The following is a 19,319-nucleotide window of genomic DNA, read 5'->3' as shown; positions in this document are numbered from 1 at the left end:
TACCCCTCTTGTGACAACCTAAAAGATTGAATAACTTGGACCTACTTGGTGTGGTTCATGTTCTTGCAAGACTGTCACATGAAGGTGTGAAGTCTTGCCTGTTTGACTCAAAATCTAAATTGTTACATTTAGAGTTTTTCAATGTTTTTAATATGTATATCTCTTACCTGTATAAATAAATTACATATAATGAAGTCTAATTCATTTGTATAACTTTGCTTTAAGAAGTATAGCAGCATGTTCTTCTGAGAAGTGTTTTATTCAGAACATTAAAACTGATTTGTTTTGCTCTCTTACAGATTTCCAGCACAAAATAACAGTGCAGGCATCCCCCAATCTGGATAAGAGGAGGAGTTTAAACAGTAACAGCTCTAGTCCATCAAGTAGCCCCACAATAATTCCTCGTCTTCGAGCAATACAATGTAAGTCTCCACTAATTTGATCAAGAGAGAGTGTTCCATATACATACTGAAATGTTGGAGTAGTATCAGATTCATGGCAGATTTCTGTCTGATTTCCACATCCCTTGATTGGTTCTAACAGTTGCAACTTCTTTGAAAGGAGGGATAATCTTGCTAAAGCTCTAAATAATTTTCAGTAATTCAAAATGATTGTGAATGCTTTAAATTGTATCTTTACTTAATTACTTTGGCAATCAATTTGTAAAGTGGGATAAAACAATGACAAATCAAAAATTATGACAAAAGGCAAAGCATTACATTTAGAACCCAAGTAAGATGGAAAACAAAAGATTCAGAGAGTAAGGGAGTCTTGTAAGATGGAAAGATCGAAGAATGAGCCAATAACCCAACTTTCTTGTGTCAAAAAGAAAATCAAGCTTTAAACAGGTATAATCCAGAAGAAATCTTGCTTTAGGTTTTCTGAAGATAGGAAAAAGACACAAAAAAAAATTGTGGGTACATTTGTAGGTCTACGTTATTGTGTATACTGATAACAGAAAGTAAGGTATGTTCATGCTCACATAGTGGAGGTACCAGAAATGTCATCATGTTTTTACAGGGAAGCATATTTGGGAATGACATATACACAGATAAAACAGTTCCTACAGGATTCACTGATTGGATTTGTACCATCTGATCTATTGTGTAGAGTAGATTGTCTAAATATCCATATTCAGAGAGGAATGCCTTAAGCTTCTCTCTCTATGAAATCAGTGGAACCTGTTCCAGCTGATTGCTTATGGATGTTGGCTATCTTCTTTGGCAAGCACAGTCACCTGTGAGGGAGATCACTTCAGAATCTGCTTTGAGGAGAAGGGGAAATCAGAATGCATGAGGATTTTTTCCATATGTTCTGTAGCTACTCTGTAAAGATTGATTGAATTTTAGACCAGCCTGACACTTTGTTTTAAGTTTGGATAGAAATCAGATCTCTCATCTGTTTTGCAACACCTCTGCCTTATGACATCCCCTAATGTCTAAAGGGGAGCAGTGATGTCTTCTCTGGCACTTCAGTATTTGTTTGAGCTGCAGTGGATACAGTTGGCAACGCTGTGGATAAAGGAGAGAGATGGATAAACCCTATCTTGCTTTTCATAATGAAAATCTGTGATGGAGGGAAAATCAAGTGGAGTCTTTTACTGATATTAGCTGACAGAGTGTTGTCAATAGTTTCCTGTGCTCAAAATGTGGAGAGTTTTTCTGGTTGTTGGTTGGCTGGCTTTGGTTTTTGCCAAAAGGTAAAGAAAGTTTATATAAAATTATGAGCTTTTACTAACAAAAGCCTATCTCATTTTATCTTTGATTCTTCTTGCTCTGTGAGGACATGCTTGGAAATGAAGCAAATGTCAGGTATTGGCATGGTTCTGAAAACCTGAGTTTTCTGTGTTTGTTTTCTTAATTGCATAGCCTTGTGTAAGCTATTGCAGTGCCACTCCTTGCATGTGTGCTAAGTACCACTGAGGAGGTTTTTTTCTTTTTTATTTGAGCAGGCATTTGTATTCATAGGGCTTGAACATGCAGGACTACATAAAGGCTCTCATTCAAAAGAAGTACCTGTATGCTTCTGGGTTTGGATCCTTAGGTTTTTATCTAAAAGCTTATCAGATATCTCAGGAGGATCTAGCTGAAAAAATTTAGCTTCCACACCCATCTGCACCTGTGCAAAATAAATTCCCTTTCCCACAATCATGTTTTATCTTGATTTAACTTCAAAGTGTCTTTGTTTCAAGACAACTTGCTCAAATACAGGTGATTTGAACAGGCATATGTAAGAACTGGTTACTTGACTGCTGTGCTTTGTCTTGAGCAAGTCTAGCTTTCAAATCTAAACATTAGGTTAAAAGAAGAATCCAGTTAATTTCTTATTAGAACAAATTCTGCTGATTTTGAAAGGAATTTTGGAGGGAGAAGGAAAACCACTAAGGTACATATTCCATAGGAATGTGGTTGAAAATGAGAGTTTAAGGTAGGCAAGTGTAGTGCTGCTCTACAGCGTGAGCTTTGCTGGCAAGGTGCATGGTGAGGAAGGAGCAGAATCTGTACAGTGAAGGAACAGCAGAACCATGGGCATGTAAATGCCCCCTCATTTATCATGCTGTTGTAACTGGCCATGTTGTTTTTCTCCTAGGTCTCTCCATCATATCTGTTAGCATGCCATCATGATTCCAAGTTAATGCTTCAGTTAGTCAGGAGCATGTGAAAATCTACCCTCCCAGGTGGGGACCTAGAAGGAGGATCCTTTAAACCCTACCATGAAAACCCATCATTGGAAGATGCTTAATGCCTTTATAGATCCAGGCTTTATGACCCAAAGATAAAAATATGAGGGAAACAGTTCTGTTGCTGAAATCAATTTGACTAAGATCTCTACTACATTCTCTTAATTTTTCCTCAGTGATTCCAAAAGCAGATACACACACAGCTAATGGCCGAAGAAACAGTGTATATGTGTACCAGCAAGATGTAGATATCACAAGTGAATATGAACTTCCCTGTGGGGTTATGAAAAAAGGCAAGATTTTGTTATTTTCCAAGGTGCTGGTTATGTTTAATTTATCAGCTGAGACAGTGACAGACTAAGCATTTAATGGAGGTTAGACACTTTAAAGTATAATTTGTTTTGGTGTAGGGAGAAAGAAAATGTTAATCATAGTCACAACTGGAATATTTGTTTCTTTTGATACCAATTGTCCACAGAATATATTTTATTCATTGAACTTAAGTGCTCAGTCTAATTCACTTGTCTGAATTACCTAAATATAAGGTTCTCAGTTAAGGGAAGCATGGAAAATGTGATTGCTTTGCTGCTTTATCTTTGATCTGGGTCTCTCATAAGCTCATATATTTCTTTTCTTTCTTGCTCCTCTTTTTGGATCAGTGAAGTTTGTGTGGTGCTTTTAGTAACAGAAAAAAACAATCACAATTTTTTTTCTACTTCTGTGTTACTGTGTCAAAATGGTTTTGCAGTGCAGAAGATACTTTGTTCTGTCAAAATATTTTGGGTTTAGAAATAGTATTTATGTGTGTGGGTTTTGTGTTTTTAAATCCAATCTCCAGTAACTTCAGATGAAAGCAACAGAACTTGGGGAAGGAGCACAACATATCACCAAGAAGAGTTTGAAGATGTGAAGAGAAATTTTAAAAAGAAAGGTTGTACATGGGGACCAAGTTCAGTTCAAACAAAGGATCGTGCAGATTGTAAGGACAAGTATGTCTACTACATTTTGGTATTTTGTTAATACTAAAGCCTTCTTGGTGGCATAGGTAGTGAGTGGGGAAAAGTTCTGCTGTGTCTAGTTACAGCAAGAATTCTTGCCTTTTATATAATTCAGAAATTATATTACTGATGAGTAGCTCCCCCACATAATCTTGAGGATAAAGCACCTACTTATGTTAAAGTTTTATTGATTCTTATCTATTACCCTTTATCTCTTTTTTTTGCGATTTTGAACATGCTGGGATGCTGAGCTACCAGTGCATACCAGACATTCATGGCCCGTCTTTTTTGCCCTTCCTCACATTATTTTGAGGAATTGCAAGCATGGCCCCCACTGGGTACTTCCAGCATGATTAAGTAAGACTGACTGATTTGGCATATGTGAGGCACGGTTCACACCAGCAGCATCCTTTGTGCTGACAAGCAGAGGGTGAAAAGGTTATGAAAATCAGCTGGACAGCTTTACTCACAGATTATGTTTTACAATGGCTCAAAACCAGAGATAGTAAGAATACTTTTCTTTATTTCTCTAGTATAGTGCCATCATTTATAGTGCCATTCTTTATTTTTCTTGGTAGGGATATCCAGTCAGTTACGCGTGTCAGGAGTTGGTTCCAGATGGTCAGTTGGAACTGGCTTTATATTATTTTTGTTTGTTTAAAAGTTACTATAGTTTATTAAACTTCCAATATTCACATCATTTCTTTGAGACAATGAAACTATTGTTTCACACAGGTTTTCACAAATCCCTGTTGTTCAGTAGGTAACAAAGTCCCATTTTTCATTCGCTTTCTTTTTAGAAATGAATTTTTTATCGTTGAAAGAATGCCTGACATAAGGACGTGTTTACATTTATAATCATATGATTCAGTGCTACTCCATCTTCTTTTTACCATTGGAAAGGTTTTCCAGTTATGTACTGCAGGTTTATAATTTGAATAGAAAGTAATTTTCTCACAAAGTTTATGTGAGCATGGTATCTGTAATCTCAAAGTGACTATTGTTATTGCAGAGTAAGACCCCTTTCAGATGGCAGCAACCCTTGGTCAACTGTTTTAATGAAAAATCAGAAGGGTGTGCCCTTAGCTTCACTATTTGTGGACCAAGGTAAGAGCTGTTTTTGAAAAAGTGAAAGTAGCCATATAATAGTATTAATATCACATTCAGTGTTATAAATTGTATTGTTTGAATTCCTTAAAGGATTATGCAGAATATTACAGGAAAAATCATGCTGCCAACCATTTTCCTCTGCAAAGAGACCCTGTATTTACATCAATAGGAACTAAGAAATACACATAGTCTGTGAACAGAACCATATAGAGATTTTTTCCATGTTTTTGAGTTGCAGGCTACTCTGTATATGAGGTCTGCAGTCACCACTTTTTTGTTTCTCTTAAAAAGAACCTAAATCAGTAATTTTCTTGACATTTAAATAATCATTGATGACATTGTTGTTGCAAAAATGCATCATTTTTTAAAAACCTATAAGCCCTGATGTATTCCCACATATTAGTTCCCTGGTTTTTTAAATGAGACCTGTTACCTAAATTTTCAAGACAGAAATGTAGATTTTAAATCTTAAAGTGTTTTAAACAACATGATGCTACTTACAGGTAAAATCACAAGGAAAAACATACTTGATCCCTTTAGGATCAGGAGCATAATAGCTGCATGTTGCTTTTTATGACCATTGCTATAATGGGCCATGATGAAAAATATTTATAGTCATTTTAACGTTTGCACACCCTTTTTCTATACTATGGATTCTCTTATCTGAGAAAATTAAGTTACCAGTATCAGCAAAAAAGCCTGTGATATAACTTGGTGTCCATACCAGTAGCTAGATTGATGCCATCTGCAAGAGGAAATAGTAAGCTGCTTGGACACTGCTGGAAAAAGGCACTTTAGTCTTCATGTATAGTGGTAGGGGTATAAATTAAAGCTTCACAAATAGTAATTTTGTAGATTTGTTAGCTTACCACTGTAAGCCTGCACACAAAGCTACCATACTTGAATTTCAAATACTTCAGTGTTTATTCTCTAGCATTCAGTTGTTTATTGTAGAATAACACATACAAGTCAAATAATACCTCCTTTTTATATGTCATTAGGTGTAAGATGTCAAATTTACTTTTTACTCCAGACCACCATGACCTAATGAATTAATTGGAAAAATTTCTAATAACTGACTGGATTTTGGAACTCAGCTGAGTTGAAAGAATTATAAAGAATATGTTCCAGATCTTATCTGCCAGTTTGTGTATAGTAAATTACTTCTCTGTAATCCGTACACCCAAATATTTTCTGTGTTGTTTAAAAAGCATTATCAAAGTGTTGGAAACACCAAGAGGTATAGGTGTAGGATATGTTTCTGAAACTCAAAAGGTGAGTCTGAGCTTCTGACAATATCTAAATGGATTGTAGAGTATCCTTCAAGGTTAATATTGTGCATTTTAAAGGAAATAATGATGTACATATGCAGGCACGCAGTAGCTAAACAGTTGAATTGTAATCTTAAAGAATACTGTGGTGTTTTACAGGTTCCTGTACTGATAAGAAACTTACCCCTGAAGGTTTGGACAGTAAAAGACCAAAGCCAATTAAGTTGCCCAATCAGGCCTATATTAATCTACCTCTTTGGAAAGATGATCAGGGAGAGAACACAGTAGAACATGAGAGCTTTGAAGAAGGAACCTCAGCTAGTTCTACCAACAGTACTCCTCAAATGACACCTACCAACAGTCTGAGCAGGACACTGCACAAAAAGAAGACTGATTCAGTGCTGTATGGGTGCGCTGTCCTCCTTGCATCCGTTGCCCTGGGCTTAGATATCAGAGAGCTGAACAAATCACAGGGTCCAGATGAACTCTTGCCTAAAGATGAGAGGAAGAAGCGTGATGGAATATTTCAGCGTGCTTCAAAATTCCGCAGGAGTGCCAGCCCCACACGACTGCAGTACAAGAAAGAGGAAACAAGTGTTCCATCCCTAAATCCAGCCTCAGATACTGTGAATCTTCTCTCTATGCCCTCCATTTCTACGAAATGCCTGCTTCAACCTGATAGTGAGGATGCTTTTGTAAGCACTGTGCTTGGTGATTGTGGTCAATGTAGTTCCATGGACAACTTTTCATCCCAAACTTCTGAAAGTAAGAGAGAACAAAGGATACAGCTGGCTCCTAACACAGTTTCAACACAACTGAAAAATCAGCCTTTTAGTCTTGGTCTGAAACAAGAGTCTCAAATTGCGCCAAAAGATTCCTCCACAAATTTAAGTAAGTTTGGTCACAGACGAACCTTATCAGATGGGAGCCATTTTCAGACCACAGGTAGGTAATTAAGAACTTTCAAGAATCTTTAAGTTGAGCTGATGATAAAAATTTAAGCATAAAATAATATCTTTAAATCTGGTTTACATTGAAATGGATCAGCTCATGATCAATGAGTTTTTGAAAGGAAATTTTAAATTTCAATACTGATATTCTGGGATGGCTTAAATGCTATTCTTCATGATAATAAAATATCAATAAATAAAGAATATCAATATTGAAGAATATCAATAAATCAATAAAAGAATATCGATAAATGATATTCTTCATTATATTCTGTGCATGTGTATTTTTTTCAGAATAACTGGAGAAGTTCATGAGACTTTATTCCAGTATGAATATTCATCCAGTTATTGGGGATTTAGTGCTTTTTGTCTCCATCTCTTTTGTAGCAAGAAAAAATAAATTTTGATTGCCGGTTGCAATGAGTCTAGATGCAAACACATTACTTGAGCACCACTGGTCTTGCCTTAGGAGATTCCCCACAAAGTACAAACCTCTTCATTTTTTTCGTGGAAGAAAAGCCACTAGTGTTTATGGCAACCCAGTTTTACAAATGGCAAGGAATTCAAGAAGTCACATTGTTTAAATTTGCATTTCTTTGTTTGGGCTTTCTTTCCCCTAGCTAATGGAGTTGCTTCAACCAATGATGTCTCCAGACTCCCTGTCCTGTCAGTTCCTGGAACTCTGCCCTCCCCATCTTTTCAACAAAGAAGCAATCACGGTAGTGTTTCAAATGAAAAGCAAAGTGCTGTCAATACTATCTCAAGGCCTAGACCTTCTTCTCTAAGAAGTAAAATCGATGCATGGCAGATTATTCCACGTATTATTAAACCAAACTCTAAAGACTCTGAATGTTCAGAGGGCAATGCACATCCAGATGTTAACTTCTTGCCAAATACTGAGGAAAGAACTAACTGCCACATGCCCTCATTACTTGATATTGATGTGGAAGGTCAAAACAGAGACTGCACCGTGCCTTTATGCAGAATGAAGAGCAAAACTTGTCGGCCATCTATATATGAACTGGAGAGAGAGTTTCTGTCCTGAGTGCCTTTCATTTTAAAAATGTTTTCTTCATAAAGGGGAACAAATGAAATGAAAAATTAAGTTCTTGTCTGTCTAACACTTTGTGCTGCTGTTTTCTGATGTACTGTGACAAATAGTACCAAAATCATTAAAATGGGCAGCTAATTAAGTGTAGTAGGTGCCTTTTTCAAATGTTGTTAGGAATCCAAGCTAGTAACTCTAAAAGCACAATGCTGCAAAATCATGTTTTAGGTGAACTTCGTAAGAAAATTTTCAATGATTAAAATAAAATGCCCATCTCCCTCTGCCGTGTGACGGAAGTTTTATTTAGGTTTGAGAGATTTTGCTAGAAATTTAACTTTCACACATTAAAAGAACGAATAACACAGAGCAAGGTTGTGTTCTGTCAAGAAGAGTTTCACCTAAGAAGTGGTGGTCTGCAGCTTGCCTGTGGCTTGTAGGTACAGGGAGAAGAACAAGGGGTTTGAGGTGCAAGTACAGGAGGTTCTGTTTACTCCTCATTAAGGAAGTGGTTGCTTGCAGGCATTTGATACTGAAATTGGTTAAGAACCAGGAGCTGAATTTGCAGTTTTTACCCTTGGTTTTTGTGAGAACTTTCTTAGTTTCTCCAGAAAGTTACACTGCTTGTATAAACATTTCAGTTTCAGCCACCATATCGATTTGAGAGGGTAAACTTCAGTATTGCTATTGGAGTAAAGATATTTGACATACTTTGTAACGTGAAACAACATTCCTTGTAGGTAAGGATACACTGGAACGTAAATATTTGTACTCTTAACCTTTTGAAGACTACAGTGTTTGCACTGAAAGCAATATTCTTGAGTTTGAATTTTTTGTTTGTGGTGAAGGGGTTTGTCCCCCTTGTTGTTTTTTAAACTGCTGCACCTTGTATTGAAGAAAGTTAGTGGGTTTTAAGGATAATTGGTTTTAAGTGAGCCAATGGTGCATTTTATTGCACTTAATTTTAAAACTGCTATATTTTAATATGAAATTTTTCAGTATAATCTCTGTAGCTTTTCTTCCTAAGGTACTACTGAGTGCCTGCTTACTGGAATCAAAGGACAGAAACAGATGTGCTTGACTGGTTTTCAGTGATAGAAAGTTTCCAGAAAATTGCCAGTAGTTAATTGTGGGGGGAGGAACATTTAGCTTTGATAATACTGGTAGTTTAATTTTTTACAGTATCACTAAGTGAATGATTAAATAAAACCAAATGTACGGTATACTTTCTCTGAGGAAAGCGTTTTTTAGAATTAAAGGAACATCCCTCATTTTCCAGTATTTGAAGTCTTAATTTTGCAGCTTATTTGACATTTAAATAGTTTTCATAAATAAAATTAGATAATGTTAGACTAAATATACTGAGTTCCCATCCGAATGCTGTTTTGTTAAGATTTGTGTTTAAATCTTTTCTTCTCCTTTACTCTGGGTGCTGGGAGTTTAGAGAGAAGACACAGTTGCTTAAAGTTTCAAATCCAAGGGATTAAAAAAGAAAGTTTCTGTTCTACGACTGTATGCACTGCAGTGTCCACCTTGAAGATGACATACAATTATACAAACAAAATCATGAAGGCATCACATGGAGCAGAACCCAGAAAATGTAATTTCCCACCTCTCAAAATGAAAACAGAAAATAATTTCCTTAAAGTGTTAGTTTACCAAAAGTAAAGATAGAACCACTAGTTGTCTGTAAATCTAAATGTTTGCAAAGCAGATTGTTACTGCATTTTCTTCAAACTTGTTTCTGTCACTGTATTCCTAGTTTTCTGTCAACATGATTCAAGTCACATACTGTTCTTTGTCTTCTGTTTCAACTTTAATTTCATCAGAACACTTTAATAGATTGTCTGTTCCAGTTATAATACAAAATTTTTTTGTAAAATAAATTCAATAATCAAATATTAACTATAGATTAACAGCACGTTTACCTTCAAGTCTTAATTAGAATTTTTGAGCTTTATGTATATTTCAACTCTTTCTTCATCAATAATTCCTGTGTGTAATACTGAGAGAAAAGGAGCTGATTGTATTACATGTTTCTGAAGAAAGTATCTCTATTTGGCTTTCTACAGGAAAATCTCAGGTGCTGAAGTATTTTGACTTGTAAACTTCTGTTAAGTTCTGTATTTTTAAGGTTTATATAATTTCAAGTGTTGAATTTTGCACCCTGTGTTTTGTAATCAATAGTATCAGCATAAAGAGCTCTTTGAGCTAAATTGTTTTCACTTATTATTGACTCATCTCTCTTGCAATTAAACAGATTTCTATTCCTGTTCAATGAACAATTTCCCGTAAGATTGGGACATATGATATGGCCAGCCCAGTGCATTCTAAGTAATTTAGGGGTTTGTATTCCATCTCTTATTCTTAGACAGTTTAGGCAAGCCATCTCAAATATTTCTCTGATGCGATGCAGTTTTTTTAAGCTATAGTCTGTAGTGCTTTATAATTGTCTTTATAGTTTAAAATTATAGGCCAGTCTTCAGTGTAATTAAAAAGAAAAAACAGTTCTTTCAATCATGGTTTCAGTCTGTAATTCACGTGTCACTAGAGAAATTTTCTGTAAAGGTACAGAAATCTGGTATGCATTAAGTGACCTGTCTTGGTTAAAAGGATATTTATTTCAATGTGGGTTGATAGCCTGACCAAATAATAATTTATGTTGATTGTTTTAGCATAAAACTGAAGGTGCTTACACTACAAAGATTGAGATAAACACTTGATATACTGTTTTACAAAACCTGATGATTTAAATGTTTTTATTTAAAAAAATAAATGTTTTGTAGCTACTGTATTGCAAAGTGATCTGAATTTTGTTGAAAAATACATTTTAATGTTTTCTTAGCATGTACAGACTTCTCTGGTGAGTAACCTGGAGCTATAGACTATGGCCAGCCTGTTCTTGGAAGATTGTAATGTAATTGTTGCTCTTAAGATTAAGAATCCAGTACAGTAACATGAGCATTCCTGTAATATCTTGCACTTGATGTGGGCAGAAACATTTAGCATAAGCTTGTATTTTCCTTTGATGTGACCATAATATTCTTTTGATGCTTTTTACAATGTTGGCTGAGTGTCTTAGAGGAGATAAAGTAGTGGATATAAATAAACTCAGCATCAAAAACACAGGTAAGTAATAACATCCTTCTGTTGTGGGGTTTTTGTTGGGAGGGTCCATTAGTTCTTTGGGGGGTTTGGTACTTTGAGGTTTTTTGTTAGGTTTGTGGGGAAGGGGGGTTTCAGGCAAAAGAAGCCAGTATTTTCCTTATGATATTTTAACACCTTTTCTGAACTTCACTCTTCCTTGATCATGTCATGGATGCATTAGGCCATTTTTCAGTTAGGAAAAGGAAGTATCTATTTGCACAGTGACAACAGGCAAGATACAGTGAAATTCAAATAGAAATATAATGAATTGTATATTGAATTTGTTAGGTTGCAAGCCAAATCTTATAAAGACATGCCTGCATTCAGCTTGTAGTGAGACTGGCTGCCTAACAAATATTTATGTGGCCTGTGAGTGTCAGTATGGAGCTCAGATTGTAAGCCAAGCTGCAGAGGCAGTTTATTTTATACACAGAGTTACAATGGTAATACAAAGATTTGTGTACAAGTGTGAGGTAATGGAAAAGTGTAACCAGCCACTTTTTTTTTAATGTAACTATTCACATCGCTATGGTGTATGCACTATGAGGAGCTAAGGAGAGACTAATACATTTTTTATGCAGTTGGTGGTGCTTAAGATTGCAGTATTAGGTATTCTAAATAAGGTCCTGAGTCCTTGCCAGGATGTAGTGGCATTCTTCCTGAACAAACCAAATATGAGTCATCCCAATGCTAACATTGGGATAAATCCAACATGCTTGATATAGATAGTCTGATAACATTGTTTCTTTACCCAAAATAAGTGCTTTTTCATCCAGTAAATTGGAGAATGGAATACATAGCTATGCAGATAGGATGTTTTTACTTTTTATTTCATAGAATCACAGGGTCATTCAGGTTGGAAAAGACCTCTGGAGATGAAAGAGTCTAAGTCCCTCTGATAGAGCAGGCTGTCCAAGACCATGTCCATTGAAGGTCTGGGTATCTCCATGGATGGAGACTCCACAGCTTCTCTGGGCAATCTCTTCCAGTGTTTGACCATCCTTACAGTAAAAACATTTGCTCATATTCAGATTGAATTTCCTGTTAATTGAGATTTTTGGTTGTTTTGGTTTTTTTTTCTTGTTCATTGATTGCTTTTGGTTTTGCTTGTTTGCTTTTTGGTTTTTTTTTTTTTTTTTTTTTTTGTGCCCATTGCCTCTCATCCTGTTGCTGGACACTACTGAGAAGAGCCTACATCTCTTTATCCCACTATCAGGTATTTATAAACATGATAATAAGATCCTCCTGGACTCTTCTCCAGACTCAGCTCTCTCAGCCTTTCCACAGATGCAAATCCTTTGCCAGTCTTTATGGTGCTGCACTGGATTTGTTTTACTAAGTCTGTATCTTTCTTGTACTGGGGAGCCCAGAACTGGACCCAGCACTCCAGGTGTGGCCTCACCAGTGCTGGGTAGGATGACCTCCACCAGTCTGCTGGCACCATAACTAATGCAGAGAACTGTTGGCTGCCTGCTGTAAGGACACACTGCTGGCTTCTGCTCAGCTTCTTGTTCATCAGGATTCTTAGGTCATTTTCTGCAAAGCCAGTTCCCCAATGGTTGGTCCCCAGTGTGTACTGCTGTGTGGGCTTGTTCCTCCCCAAATGCATTTCTGCTTCATGAGATTTCTCTGAGCACAGTTTTCCAGCCTGTCCAGGTCTCTGAATGGCAGCACAACTGTCTGGTGCATCAGCCACTCCTGCTATTTTAAATTGTCTGTGTATTGCCAAGAAAACACTCTGTCCCAACAACTGGGTTGGTAATGGAGGTGTTAAACTTTATCAGCTCTTGTATCAGCCCCTGGGGTACTCCACCACTGACATTTAAGCAAGTTATAATTAAAACCATCTTATATTTTATTCATACAATCTAAAATGTTTTCCTAAGTTATTTTGGTAATTGTAATAATTCAAATGCTTTTTTTTTTCTTTCTATTTCAAAAGTGAAGACATAATGGCCATTCTCAACTCTAGGCCTTACTGAATTGCTTCACTAGCTGAGATTTGGCATCAGGATGGCTTGAGTTCAATGCTGCTTGATGTAACAGCTCAAATCTGTTCAAAATATTTGCAATTTGCTTTAGAAGCAAAGTCACCAATTCGCCTCAGGTGACCAAACTAGTCAAATTTCAGTCAGGTGTCACATTTGGTGTTACTTCTTTGAGCAGTCATTAATATGAAGTCTCATTCTCTGCACCACTGCTAAGTGGACTTTTAAAAAACATTTGTCTTACATCTGAGAACATCAGTCTTCCCTCCCACCACACAAAGTGTGCAGTTACAGGATCTGACAACTTCCATCTCTTACAGCTGCTGAAGACATTGATGAGTACTCTGGTCTCTGAAGGGGAGGCAGAGAGGCCACAGCTGAGAACTCCTCAGAAGCAGAACACTGTCAGTGCTTCTCCAAAGAAAGGTGCCCAGGGCAGCCATTCCTGCTGTAGCTGCTGAGTTCTTCCCATTCCAGAAAATTTGCACATGTGCTGTTGTCTTCCTGCCAGCTTCAGATATACCTAGATAAGAGCTTTGGTGTAACAGCAGTCACCATGAACGGACTAGTCATCTGAGGGCTTGCCAGTCCTTATGAAAGCAGGTGGAAGTCTGCAAATTTGGGCTAAAGGAGAAGATAAACAATAGGACTGTTCATTCTGCTCACTGTTTTGCAAATCACTTGCATAATTCAAAAGTTTCTAAACTCGCTTTTACTGCAGAGGGAATTAGGCAATAATATTTTACAAAGCCTTTATACTCTCTGCTGCCTTCCAGACCAAATGTAACATTTGTGCCTTGTGCTAGATGCCATTTATACTGCCTGGTAAATGCTGTCAGTGGTTGGGAGGATTTTATTTCCAAGCCCAATAGAGGTAGTTGTGCTAAGAAGCAAATGAATCAAACATCAGGTGTATCTGTCAGCAGTCTAGGTAAGGGAAAGACACACACTAGACACATATTGTCCAGTCACTTAAGTTGTATTGAGCTCCTGGGAGTGCTGGAGAGCTTGCAGGCTATTTCCAGGGACGGGGTATTCACCCAGAGGGAATCCACTGCTGTTCCAGAAGTGGCCTTCATATGGTTGTATGCCTTTTTGACTCTGTCATTAGGGATATGAGTGTGTCTGCTTCAGTGCATGTGCCACCTGAAATAGTTAAGACAGAAGTAACAGAGATTCTATCATTCCTTTATCACACTTTGATCAAAATATTCATTTTTCTCACTGTAGAACCCCAGAAATTATTGACATTAATGGCTCCACTCTTGATAGTCAAAATTCTCACCACCAAGGCCCTGATTCCTTCTTATTTGTGATGCAGCTGCCTGATGGCTGGTTTTGGGGCTAACATACCAACATCTGAGCTTACCCACAAGAAATACTTGTTGGACAGATACTTGTGAGCAAGGGAATACCCTTGTCTCACTTATTGTACCTCAAATTTAACCCACCAAAAGCATATCTTCTAGGTGCCTTTTCAGGTTTGGGTGGTTTTTACTGTACTGGTTCTCTGGTTAAGGAAATTCTATTTATATATTATGAAGAAAACCTGTACTGTCACCATCTACAGCTAGAAGATGCAAAGAACAGATACTATCTAAAGCATATTAAGTGTCATAGTATGGAGTCATCAAGCTTGATCACTTTACCAAGTCAGGGAAACTCTACAGAATGAATATGTATATTCTTCAGGCCTGCAGAGCTACCATGAGGTTCTCTTTCCACAGCTGTGCAGTATATTTAGAAGAAAAGTGTGCCTATCACCCATTTGTATTTTTTAAACAGAGTTCTGAATCCCTTAGAGAAAGTCAGAGGCACTCATAGTGTTTGCACATTATGTGCTTGTAGATATTGAAGGCAAAGAGAGATACTCTTAGAGCTGCAAATATGCTCCTAGAGCAGTTTTTCTCCCTTTACTTTAAAACCTTTTAACACTGAGGGTTTGCAAGGAAGAAGAATGGCAATGCTGTGTGTCAGGCAAGTCGAGGGGTCTGGCTTATGTGTGCTCCAGCAGATATACTGGAGGTAATTCTACGGTAAAAGTATAGTATGAATATACATACAGCAAGTACTTTTCAAAAAGAGAAAATTACCCCAGCTTTTGTGTACAATGATTGTAGTACTTTTTTTGAAAAGTGTTAATTTTTGTGGTACCTAATGAATTTTTTTGAATACCTGTTGAAGTCAGGAAAGAATGAGGCTGGGTTACAGTTGAAAAGAAGCTCAAGTGTAAAAGTTTCATCTTTATTTCATCCTTTTCCATATAGTCCAATTTAAGTTTATCTTGCTGTTAACACTGAAAAAATCCCAGAGATTCTGTAGTCTACAAAAGCCTTCATGTGAAATAAAGTACTTAAAAATAGCAGTTCAGGCCTGACCATGTGAAGCAGTGAGATGCATGTACTACAAGCATCTAATTCTTGTAATTGAAGCCAGTTAGTTTTTTCTCACTGGAAAGGAAGTCAGAGGATCAAAAGTGAAGAGTGTTGGTTCAGCATGGTGTAAGAGATGGCAACAAACTGGGTGTTAGTGTTGATCACGGGAGGGAAGGAAGACTGTGGAGGGATCTGAACAGGCTGGACAAATGGGCCAGGGCCAATTGCATGAAGTTCCACAGGTGCTGGGTCCTGCCCTTGAATCACATTTCTCTCACACTGGATTTGTTTGAAGTCATACTTTTGGTCCAAAGTTGCTAATTTATTTTTCCCATTTATTTCTCAGCCTATATTCAAGTCCTTCAGGTACTGAAATCTAGTTTTTTCAGTTTGGGGCAGGGAGATTGAGGAGTGTCCCCATTTCAGATAAGTTCACAGATTTTGTTCAAAACCTGTAGTTCTTGTATTTTGGACTACTGAGCAAGCACATGAATCTCTGATAAGAAAAGCAACATTTCCATCAGTTTCCCATATTTAATAAGCCTTGGCCTTTATGATTTGTATTCTGATCATGATACTTCTCATATAATATAATGATTTACTTACAATCTTGTTCAGTGTATTAAGACTTTTGGTTCTTCCTCATCTTTACTGTGGTTTTATACAAACACGTAAAACTAGTCTAATTCACTCTTCTCACTCATTGCTTTGTTCTTACCATATTTATAAATACATCTGTCCTCATTTTAGGCCAATGTCCAGGTTGCCTTATTATTTTCCTGTATGCCTTTCTCAACTGCCCCATTCAATCCTTCTATAAAATCATCCTCATTAGGGTAAGAAATCCATTTGCTACATTGAATCTTTGTCCAATAGCTTTTCTAGGTTGGTTTGTCCTCAGAGGTGTCCAATATCAAAGAGTTAAAACCACTATATCTAAGTGTTATCAGTTCAGTGACCTTTCCCATGCCACTTTCAACAATAATTAACAGTGGATTTTCAAGGAAGATTTTTAAAAGTTTGCCCATGTAATTGCATTGAATCGATGCAGCCAGTTTAGCTCATGTTTGAGGTTGTAAAAGTCAAGTACTTTAGGAGTTCTACAAATTGTTTAAAGTCCAGTTAGATCTAAGCTTCTGAAAACTTTTGCTTACCTTTGAATGAAGTAAATACTATCTTATTACTTTGTGATGTTTTAGTATTTCATCTTGAAAATGAAACACTGAACAGCATCTTCTAAAATGGCTTTACTTTTCTGCAGTTTTCAGTGCAATGAGTTCAGCAGGAAAATTTTAGCTGCAGGCAGTACAAACTGGAGATCACACCCTGGTTCCAGGGCAAGTTTGGCTTTTGATCTTGGCCAAGTCACTGAATTTCTCTTTGCTTACACTGTGGCACTGGTCTGTAAGATGAGCACAAGGACTTCATCCTTTTTTGTAAAGCACTTTCAGAGCTGTGATCAAAGGCACCACGTTTCAGCAGTAAACAACAGCTGCAGCAGTAAATGCCTTGACTTCACACACAAAGGGGAGCTCTAACTCAGCTTGGGAACTGAATACACCACAGCTGTACATACTTTTCTTTCACAGCACAGGTTTCTCACAAGTTAAAGTTTAACTTTGGCAAGGAACAATTCCAGTCACAACTGGTTGCAATGATTTAGCCAGTAACTGCCACATTAGGGAAATAATTACACAAAGTTTAGTGTTTGTTTTTGGTTGGGTTGGTTGGGGGTTTTTTAAGATTCTTGTGATTGGTCAAAGCTATTACAGTTTAGGATTGATTTCCTGGTTCATGCAACGAATTTTGTCTCATTGTTCTCTCCCACCCTGAATTCATTAGGATACTAGGTATTTTCCTTTGTCTGGATGAAAAGATCCTATTTCAACCACTTTTGAATTATACTACTCTTACAAAACTGCATTAATTGGTTGCTCCCCATCTATGGCAGTGGGCAGCAAATGTGCAAATGATGTTACAGCTTATTGCCTCAAATGTCAGGATAAGTTTGCCTTTTTCACTGAAGCATTATCTCTTGGAACAGCTCCATCCTTCTCCCTGGAGAAGGGATTTAATAAGTTAATGTGAAGCATAAGGATGAGGGAGGAAAAGTGTTACTCCATCATCTAGATTTAGGTTATGCAGAAATAAGTACCTGCTGTGAACTGGAAGAGCAAGCTCTGAATGGATCTCTGGAGGCTCAGGCAATGGTACAGAAAGCCTTGGCTCACAACTGAGCTGCGGAAGTCGAGTGCCTGGAGCTGCACCGTAAATCTCATCTCCCAAAAGCTCAGATCCTGCAGCAGCACACTGCAGAGGGAGAGAGTCTGTTAGTGCCAGCATTCACCACCACAGTATCTCTCTGCTTTAAGGGTATAAATATGAGATAAGTCAATAAGCTTGAAAGAATGTATGGTTTGAAGCCTCCAGCTTCAAATTCCAGAGGTAAGCAGTTGGTGGAAGAACAGCGTGGTAGCACCGTGCCGTGCCAAGTTTCGGCTCGTTAAACAAGCAGAAATGCAGTTCTCTGCCCTTAAAGCTAACCACCTATAGGAGCTGAGGAGGTGTTTCCTACAAAGTCTCTACTGATTAATAGTCAGCCTTTTGTTTACCTTTACTTTTTTGATCATGCAGCCTATTGTGTTGCTGTGGCTGTAACCTGCTGCTGTGTTTGTACACAAATGGTGGGGCAGTCACAGCCAGTCCCTTTTGTGTCACTAATATATTGTTTGCGTTTAGAAGGGACTAAATTGCTGGTTCACAATACTTTTTTGACAAAAGAAAAGCAAAACTGCCAAAGCTCAAATTGTTGTCAAAGTATGTGTTTGATAGCCAGTTTATCCTTGGTTCATCTCTGATATCCCAACAATTTCCAATCACTGAGAAATTATAAGCCTATTTATACAGGAAGGGGAGTCTTAAAGGCAAACCTTGTGTTTACCTGAGTTTCCTGTATATCCTTTGAGCTTTTACATTTAAAGTGATTTTCCTATTTTTGGAGTATTTTGAAGTTCATCATATGAAAGCTTAAAATGGATAGATGGCAAAAGCTCTGAGTCTTTTTACCTGGGATGGTGTAATTCCAAAGAGGAATCCGCTTCAAGAGAACATATTTAGGGTAGAATGCTGAAAAACAATTTCTTAACCTCACCCTTTTCTTAAGGCTAGAAGCACGCACTCAAATCATGGCCAGACTTCAACATATTTTTAGCTCTGTAGTGGTTACAGAAAAAGACACTTCTTGTTTCTCTGAATTACTTCAGAGAGTGGATAGCTGAGCCATTGTACGCATTGCAGTGTACAACCAATTACATTTCAGCAATAACTGCTGTTGTTCCTTGGTGCCCTCACCCTTGTGTTTGTCGTAGGATTTTAAACATTGTCATACATGCCTTTGGAGGGAGTTCTTGAAGCCTAAGATTTTCTGTATTTAATGATGTTTCAGTTGATTATTTCTTGGTATGCTAGATATGCTCATTTTGGTGGATGAGGATGCTGGTTTTCTTAAGACCTACTGTAAGGAACTTCCGTATGTCATTTGAATCATGTGCTTGAGAAATAATAAGTGAAAAGTGATATCTTATAAAGCCATGAAATTAAAATTGACTACTTAGAGATACAACATTTGCCCACTGGTACTTCGTGCAATAGATTAACTTGCTGGGAGATTAAAAGGGAAATCAAGATGAATCTGCTCTACTTGGAGACTGTCCAAATTATGACAACTGCAGTTGCTGGGATGTGGAAGTGTTAGG

The 19,319-nt window shown here is 37.3% G+C and overlaps 1 protein-coding gene across 2 annotated transcripts in view; it reads left to right on the top strand.

Annotated features, from left to right (window-relative positions):
• The window catches only part of MAP3K21 (mitogen-activated protein kinase kinase kinase 21), a 40,932-nt gene extending 30,084 nt beyond the window's left edge, over positions 1-10,848 (top strand). Inside the window, exons 6-11 of one of the 2 annotated variants that reach the window (XM_064708510.1) lie at positions 300-422; positions 2,857-2,973; positions 3,519-3,669; positions 4,691-4,785; positions 6,219-7,004; positions 7,630-10,848. In XM_064708510.1, the coding sequence (XP_064564580.1) occupies positions 300-422; positions 2,857-2,973; positions 3,519-3,669; positions 4,691-4,785; positions 6,219-7,004; positions 7,630-8,054 (1,697 nt within the window). In that variant the 3' untranslated portion in view covers positions 8,055-10,848. The remainder of the gene's footprint in view (positions 1-299; positions 423-2,856; positions 2,974-3,518; positions 3,670-4,690; positions 4,786-6,218; positions 7,005-7,629) is intronic. The other variant, XM_064708511.1, reaches the window with a different exon arrangement.
• The last annotated feature ends 8,471 nt before the right edge of the window (positions 10,849-19,319 follow it).

This window comes from Zonotrichia leucophrys, chromosome 3, assembly GCF_028769735.1.
Source record: "Zonotrichia leucophrys gambelii isolate GWCS_2022_RI chromosome 3, RI_Zleu_2.0, whole genome shotgun sequence".
Classification (NCBI taxonomy): Eukaryota; Metazoa; Chordata; class Aves; order Passeriformes; family Passerellidae; genus Zonotrichia; species Zonotrichia leucophrys.
The sequence above is the reverse complement of the archived record's forward strand: the minus strand, read 5'-3'. Positions and strand labels throughout refer to the sequence as shown.